General features: G+C 46.4%; 2 protein-coding genes across 2 annotated transcripts; both read right to left on the reverse strand.

Annotated features, from left to right (window-relative positions):
• Positions 1-630: 630 nt before the first annotated feature.
• Positions 631-3611, reverse strand: LOC128720039 (bromodomain-containing protein 8). The gene has a single exon (XM_053813685.1). The coding sequence runs from the start codon at positions 3609-3611 to the stop codon at positions 669-671; it is 2943 nt and encodes a 980-aa protein (XP_053669660.1). The 3' UTR covers positions 631-668.
• Positions 3612-6027: 2416 nt separating this feature from the next.
• On the reverse strand, positions 6028-7831 carry LOC128722692 (transcription factor cwo). Its single transcript, XM_053816405.1, has 2 exons — positions 7531-7831; positions 6028-7470 (listed from the first exon to the last, which is right to left on the reverse strand). The coding sequence occupies exons 1-2, from the start codon at positions 7814-7816 to the stop codon at positions 6161-6163; spliced, it is 1596 nt and encodes a 531-aa protein (XP_053672380.1). The 5' UTR covers positions 7817-7831; the 3' UTR covers positions 6028-6160.
• Between the last annotated feature and the right edge of the window lie 690 nt (positions 7832-8521).

The following is an 8521-nucleotide window of genomic DNA, read 5'->3' on the forward strand; positions in this document are numbered from 1 at the left end:
GTGAGCCAAACGAGTGTCGTGGGTAGGCCAACATACGGATGCTGCCCGCTCGCGAACAGGTTTCTTTTCGCTTCGGCTAAGATATGTGTGCCTATAAACGTAGATTGGTAGCATTTAGGCGCGTTGGTTGAATGTCTTTTTTTTTGCAGTTACCTGATGACCTAAAAGGTGTTTGAATCGGACAGATTACTTCATTTCACTGCTTCATTAAATTAAGCCACCAAATAATCGGCGCTAGGAAGTAGTTATTACTGGTATAAACAATCGATTCACTCACTTAGCTAGCTATTCGCTACTATCACTTAGTGGTATTGACTCCAGGAAAAACTCATTTGGGATCGAATCGCTCGCGATCGAATGTGCGTGGGAGAAAACTTTGGTGTAGAAAGTATTATTTCATCGTGAGTGCTGCATTAACCAAAGATATGGGGCATTTTTAGTTATCTTAGGTACGGTCACCTATCAAAACCTCTTTGCTCCTATATATTTAAGCAATAGGCAATCCATACAAATTCCATTTGGAATCATGAAAATGACATAGTCACAATCATTCTGTGAATATAATACAATAGCTTTTTTCGGAACACAAGGCAAAATGCAAACTGCATAGATGTGATAGATTTCGCACGCTTTATTGATAAGAATATGAAAATACATGTGATCTTCGATTAGCTTCTTCCAGCAGAAGAATTTCTCGTCGTGCTTTTCCTCGAGCTTCGCTTGTGGGTGTTACGTTCGTTATCCCGCTCCTTCGCCGCCTTTGGATCCATGCCCGTTTCGATAATGGACATACTTTCTCGCATCAACAGGGAAGCCGCGTGAGGCGGACAAAGGTCACTTCGATTCAGCATAACCGCGTTGGTGCACATGAGCATAATGTCGCGCTGAAATTCAGCGGTCGTTCTTATGTTTCCATTTTCGATGTTACGTTTGATCTGCGCCAAATCCATCGGTCGGTAGATAAACTCTGACGTTTGTTCTTCGGACAATGGTTTCTGGAACGCCGCTGCATTTTTCAAACCCGAAATTTTTGAGTAGACTGCCATAATTGATTTCTTCCAAGCGCGATGATCGCGATCTTCGCTCGAGGCTGGCGAACCCGGTATGGAATCCATCACCGGTGTCGACGAGTAGCTTCGTTTCATTTTCTCGTTTGGTTCCTCATCCTGCATAACAAACGGGCTCTCGGAGCGATCCCGATCGCGAAGTTTTCTAAGCGATCGTCCCTCGGTTTCATCGCTACGCGAGTGTCCCGCCATATCGTCTCTGAGCTTTTGCGCTTCGTCTGCCAAACGACGACGCGAATAATCGCGCTTCGCTTTTCCGATTTTCATCTCGATCAGCGAATCGTCGTCGGTGTCTGTCACCGTGAGTATCGCATCATCTACGAGTGGTTTTTTCACTGGCGGTTCCACCTCTTTCACTTCCTCCGGCTCATCGACCGTATCCTGGGTGTCTTCAACCACCTCGTCTTCGGAAACGTGCTTCTCTTCTTTCACCTTTTTAATCGATAACTGCACTATTGGCTCCTCGTCATCCTTAAAATCGTACTCCGAGGCAAGCTTTTCCATCGCTTCCTTCTTCGCTTTTGCCTCATCCGCGGGTAAGGAAGCGATATCCTCTTTATTCATTTCCAATGTCACATCTGCAGGCGACATGATCGATTCAGAGGGACGTTTCTCTTGTTCCTCCACTGAAGCTTCCTGTTTGGTGGTCATCTTATCGTCCTCTACCTTTTGAACTGTTTTATCGGTTCCCCCCGCAACAACCTCAGGAACAACGTCCAGTGAAGCAAGCGGTTTATCGTCGGAATCTTCGTCGTCCATCGCAGCCGGTGCATCGTTAGAACTAGCCTCCGCTTCTTGATCTTCATCCTCTTCATCTTCTTTAGCGGAATCCGACACAACTATCACGCTTTCTGGCTGATCCTGTCCACTGGAGTCTTCCGCAGCATCTTTGTTATCATCGCTTGATTGATTCGTAACCGGAGAATTACTGGTGCTATCTTCAATCGGGATAATCTCCATTTTGGAATCTTCCGTTTCCTGGGTCTTGTCTTCCTTCAGCGTTTCCACATTAGAATTGGTCTGTTTTTGAAAATCATTCTGTTTTTCTTCAGCTGACGGCTCATTTTGCTTCTTAGCCGAGGCATCTTCGACGTTAGTTTTAGCTACCAATGGGACTGCTGCCGTTTCAGCTGGAGTAACTACTGTTGTTGGCGTTGCGGCTACTACTGCAGCTGACGATGAAGACGACGGAGCGTTTAGTGGTGGAGATTTAATGCGTTCCACCGAGGTTTCCTCGTTTTTTGAAGCCGTTTCACTACTAATGTTTCCTGCAATTTCGGTCATCTGTACATCTTCGACACCCTCGGGCATTTCTATATGGTCCTTCTCCTTCAAGGTGCTTTCTTCCTCCTCCATGATCGAGTCCACAACGTTTTTGAGATCAACATCTTCCAGGAGCATGCCGCTGTTTTCCTTCAGTATCTCATCGAAATCATCCGGTATTAGGTCTTCCAATGCTTCCATTAGGTCTTTCGCAGGATCTGCATTATCTTCACTGTCCATTTCAGAGAATAATGTCTCAGATTTGATTGGATTCGAGGCAGTAGCTTTCTGGGAACCAGAACTGACAGCATCATCCGTTTTGCTGACATTTGTGGATGCGCCTTCCAAGTTTGCTTGATTATGTTCTTTTTCCTCAGTCATTCTTGCAGTAGCAGTAAGTGCCTCTTGTTTAATTTCTACACCAAACTGGGCTTGATGCTCCGTATCTCCCATGCCGGTGGCCGACGTAGTCGATGACAGAGATTTTGCAACGTTTCCAGCGGTTCCAATCAAAAGATTCGTAATTGTTGGCGATGATGTCGACCGTGCGATTGTCGCGGGTGTTGTTGAAGCACCAGGTGCTCGCACATCTCCTGGATTTTTCAGCAGTGATGTTAGCAATGGAGACGTTCCAGATTTACAGGATCCCTGGCTGTCTTCATCGGTTTCCTCTTTAAATTTTATCGGAGGCGTCGAAGCTTTGTTGGCGTTTGGTGAGTTCGGATACAAGGGGCGCCACTGACGCTCGAGCTCAAGTTTCTTTTCTTCGCGCTCCTTAAGCCACTCTTCGTGCTGTATTTGTTCCTTCTCCTTCTGGGCTTTTTCCTGTTCGATCTGCTTCCACATCTCACGTAATTTCTTTTCGTCCGTTACTCCACTTTGAATCAGTATGATATCTTCCTTCACCTTGATATACTGTTGTGTTTCCTCTTGAATGATTTTTTTCAGTTCAATGATACGCTCCTGCGTCAATTTCCGAAGAATGGATTCTCCGGGTGTTTCTACAGCCGCTATCCCGTCCCGTTCAGACGCGGTACGCTTCTTTCGTTTCGGTGTTTCTACATTCTCCAAAAGCTTGCCATACTGGGCAGCACAGGACTTTTGCGCAAACCAGTCATTTGGTCGGTTTGAACTACAAAGCATCTTTAGCGATCGGCTCACGGACATCCAATTTTGGTCACCGCTACATGCCACGGACGAAGCCAGGCAGAGTTTCTCTTTCGTCGACCACTTATCCAACGGGACACGCTTCATCTGAAGCCGTTCTTGTATCGAACTCATGACTGCAAGAAGAGTAAAAGTTGGTGTGAATAACAAACGCTAAAACCACAAGCAAGAACGCCGCACTCACTAGGCTCTGATACTCAGTCGAAACAGCGGAAGAAACACTTCTAATTTTATTAAAAGATTTTTAAATTTCCATTGCCCGGATGCTTTTGTAACCCTTTAACGTTTTTCGATCACAAATTGTGCTGCTAAACACAAATTATTGCTGATAAAAAGAATATTTTAAAGAACGAACGTAAACACGCCACTTTGTTGCTTTTTATTCAATGCTGTTTGCAATTGGGAGTTAACCGAAATATTTCTTTCTCTTTTGCACTCCCGTAGCAAGCCCTATGTTTATTATACTCTCTCACTCTCTCACAACAAGCTCAACGCTACTGTCAAAAGCTACGTTTATATCTCGTTCCGGACTTCTGTAGCATTACGTGCATCGAACAGCAAAACTTAATGCAGCTATTTGATTTTTATTCGATATTTGTTATAGCAACATTTTTCACTACCTTGCCATAATTGATACAACACGTGGTCGTTGAACACGTGTGAATTGCAAAAATGAAAATATTTTTAAAAATATTAAAACGTATTAAATTGCTTCAGTTTTTCTTTCGGACCATTTCACTTCACCGAAAACGTAAGATTCGAATCAATAGATATGATGAATAGTTGTTAGGACCGCTTGAAAAATTTGCAATACGACCTTCGGAAAATTGTACTGTTGCTTCTTCCACGCATAAAAATAAAAAAAAACATCAATTTTAGTTTTAAGGGTTTATATTTCTCGCACCATTGCGCGAATGTATATGGATATATGGTTTAACTCCGCTTTTGAAGCGAAATTGTCTCAGCTAGCCCATATGCAACATTATTCCAGTTTTTCCTTTGCATCCAGGTTTGTTGATTTCTCAGATACTTGTGTGGTTCAGTATAATGTATAAAAAAGGCTAAAAAGTAAAAAAGTCACCTCAGGGCTAACTGTAAGCGATTTTTACAAAAACACTTGTTTCCTCTCATTTATATTACGCACGCATCCCATACCGTGTTGCGAAATTCGCAAAAGGTACTAATCGGTTCCCAGCTATGGCAGAATCGGGCCGGGAGAGAGTACCCAAATGCTGCTACTCTTTTGGACCTTTGAAGACCGTCCGGGCCATCTTCACCTATTTCGACAATATTCACAACAAATTACCCTGTTTTCTTGTGGTCTGTCATCTCATTCAATTTTCTATCACTTGTTTTACAAATGGTCTTTTCATTAAGGTCTTCACACAAATGCGTCGCATTAGCGAGTTTTCGTTCATTTCATTCATAGTTTGTGGTTGTTATTGTTCCTATTTACAGTCCGCTACCGAATGTTATATCGGCACATTTTTTTTATCATTTCCTTGCTTTTCGTCAGCTTACATTCTCATCCTGGAGTTTTCCATCTCGAATTCCTACTATTTTTCCACAGTATCACAGATCATTTGTCCTTGATTTTGAAAGATTATGGAGAGTTAACGGAAATGGCAGAAACTAATAGAGTGTGCTTTAGACGACCAAACTCATGCTGCTGTTCTACAAAAGCGTGCTACAAGAAGGTAAAAGGACTAGGTGGTGTTTTGTTGGGAGTGATTGTGTGGTGGCGGCTAATGTGTAGAGGCGCAGGGAAATTATACTTCCTGCTTTGATACGCAAAAAGTTCTATTTATTTTATTTAGGCGTACGCAGACAATTCCTGCTAGCACAGTAATGAACGAACCCGGAGTAGCCGCAGCAGTTGGGAACGTCCAGAACATGTTGCCAGTTCTTTGATTTTAATCTCGCATGTCACATTGAAGGATATGAGGGGTACACTATTTAGTTTTAAATTTACCGATAATACAGTGTTCCAGTTTGCAGTGAATGTTATCTCCCTATCGATCTGCAAATCCCCTTTCTCTCAATCAACGTTCTACTAGACACTTAAACGACACGTGCAATGGACATTGTTACATATTCATCTACTAGCGTTCGAATTCCGGTTCCGGTACGTCGAATGGAAGAGAGTGAAAGAGAGAGGGAAGGAAGGGTGTATACCTGAGTTTAAATATGCGTGAGCTACACCGAACTGGATTCCCATGTTGATGGTTTTGATACTACTTTTTATCATTTCCGACCGAATCGACTTGATACTACATGATGCCATTTGAGTGGGTGATGTTTCACGTAGAAAACATCCTTTCGGGGTGCTGCTTGGCTCCGCTCTACTACACCGCTTTCAGCGTACACAAGACGTTCTTCCTATCTAGGCTATGTTAGGCTTTAAGTTTACTGTTCTCTGCCAACCGTTTGGTTATGGTTTGGTCTGCTACAATGCGTACGATCATTCCATTCGCGCTAGGTCCCTGAAAGCTTGTCGTGTACATTCAAAAATCATTATCCTAGTACAGCTAGACGACACACTTTACGACTCGACACCGACACATGGAAAACGAACATCGACAAAGAAGAAAATGCACTGAATTAGGGGTTGAATATGTCTGTGGTTGTGTGTTGGTTTTATGGTTCTACGGAAAATTCCGAGCCTAGCATCCGTTGATGATGCCCTCGACCAGCTTCGCCTTCGTTTGCGAATGGAGCCCGTTGACGGAGGCCGCTTTTATCAGCAAGCTGCTTCCACCACCGCCAGTCAGACTGGCCGGGCTATAGTTGACGCTAATGCTGATCGGATGCAGCGGTGGCATCTGAAGGAAGCTCTTGCTCACTAGATCGATCCCGTTCAGGTATGGCAGCAGTGACTCGTAGTCCACGTTCAGCGGAATATAGAAACCCTGCGTATGGCAGGCGAAAATCGGCACGGGATGGTAGGAACTGTGGTGATGGTGCTGCTGCTGTGACTGATGATGATGATGGTGGGCAAATCCGGGCGTTGATGTTGGACCTCCGAGGGCCAATGCGGCTCCATTGCCACCACCGCCGATTGATGTCAGCATTTCGTGCTTTATCTCAGCCGTTGCAAGTGCCGCCACTGATGAGGATGCTGCCATTGCGTGGCCATTCTTGGAAAGCGCCAGCTTCTTCTCCATCGGTGGACATTCACCACCATTCTGTTGCAGATGGTGGGTTCCATTCTCCATCGGACTTCCAACTGTCGAGGGTGATTCTGAACCTCCGGGCTGCTTTCGCTTCAGTGACAACGGCTCATCGGACGAAGACGCCACGGTGGATGACTTCCCAGTCAGTGTGCTAGTGCTGGAGGACTTCGAGTCCGCCCCAGATACACTGCCAGTACTACCATTCGTAAGCGGCGAGGCTCGCAACGAGTGAGAATGCTGATGCAGGTGTTGCTCGTCGTGCAACGACACCGGACTATGGCCAAAGACACCCGCGTGGTCATTCTCATGCGTATCCTGGGAAAACCGCTGCTGGATGTAGTTCTTGAACTTGTAGCTATTGTGGCTGTGCTCATGTTCGGGTGACGCGTGTTCCGAGAACTTGCGCATGCGAATCGTGCGCAGAACGCTTTCGTGCTGGTTGATGTTGTTGTTCGTGTCCTGCTGCATGCCGACACCTCCGGAACCGTTGCACATACGTGCTGGCGGTGACGGTGCATCGTAGTCCTGCGTCGAATGGTTGCTCGACGTGTCCAAATGCTGCACAATGCTCGGTGCCGTCGAAGTGATGACGGCGGCCTGGGGCGGATTGCTACTGCTGCTTGTACTCGTCGCACTGCGTAAGCTGAGGTCCTTCACATCGTGATGATCATTGCTGCTGTGCTCGAGATCCGATGGGCATGTTAGCATCTCACGCAAATGCCCCAACTGACCGCCTGCCAGATAGATCGGACTACCACCGTTCGCGAGATCCGCTCCGCAACGAGACTTTGTCAGTTCACCTGCAGGAGGAACACCAAGCCATTAGCCAGTTGGCACGCATGCAAATTCTCACAACTTACCCTTCATAAGCTCGTTGCAGTGCTCCTTCAGATGGGCCACCATACGGAAGCACATCTCCTCGCCACGTTCGCGCATCATGAACTTGGCCGCCTCCGTCAGACACTCGTTGTAGCCGATGCGATACTGCTCGGCACAGGACGCGTCCCGGCCGCACTCTTGGTTCTGCAGGTTCTTAAGGTGGCGTATTGCCATCTCGATGATTTCCGTCTTCTCCACGCGACCACGGCCCTTGCGCATGTACTGCTGGGGAATGAGCCGGGAAAGATCCGCGAGGCAGGAATTCATCCGATCCCGACGTCGCTTTTCAATGATCCTGTGCGACAACGGATCTTGCTGTGGGACGAGATGGAATGAAAACAACAAAAAGCGTAACAAATTAGATCAAGATGCACAAGCAAGCGTACAGTAGGTTTCCTGTAGTGCAATTCATTTCAATTTCACAACGGATGTGACTCGGACATTTGCGTGATTCAAGCATCGTGTCAACGACAGCTCCTTGCTATCCTCAGATCCAAAGCCCCATTATACGAGAAAACCTACGGTGAGCAAACATCCCCATCGACAGATCGATTGAACGATCGATCGGCATCTATTCATGGGCCGCGCAGTTCGTATTCATTTATTCAATTGATTTCTCGTGTCATGTCACGTGAAATGGACTCCCGGTAGCGCTATGAAACGCACCCCTTTTTTTTGTTTTCAACAGCTTACCCCAACCACTGTCCGGCAATCGCACGGATTGAGCGGCCCTAACAACGGCCGCCGAGCAAAACGAGGTGCGACCTGGACATCGATTGCAGTTTGACGTGCTTTCGGTTCGATAAGATAGAGCCTGGCAGTCACGCCTGCAGACGGCGTTGATTTCCCGCCACCGATAATGGCTGGCGAAACGCGGCGCGTCGATTGGAACCGATGTCGATAACGACTCGAGCTGTCCGCGACGGGATAGGAAGGTGCGTTTTGACGGGCAGAACCGGCAGAGTAGTATGC

This window comes from Anopheles nili, chromosome 2 (assembly GCF_943737925.1).
Source record: "Anopheles nili chromosome 2, idAnoNiliSN_F5_01, whole genome shotgun sequence".
In the NCBI taxonomy this organism is placed as follows: domain Eukaryota; kingdom Metazoa; phylum Arthropoda; class Insecta; order Diptera; family Culicidae; genus Anopheles; species Anopheles nili.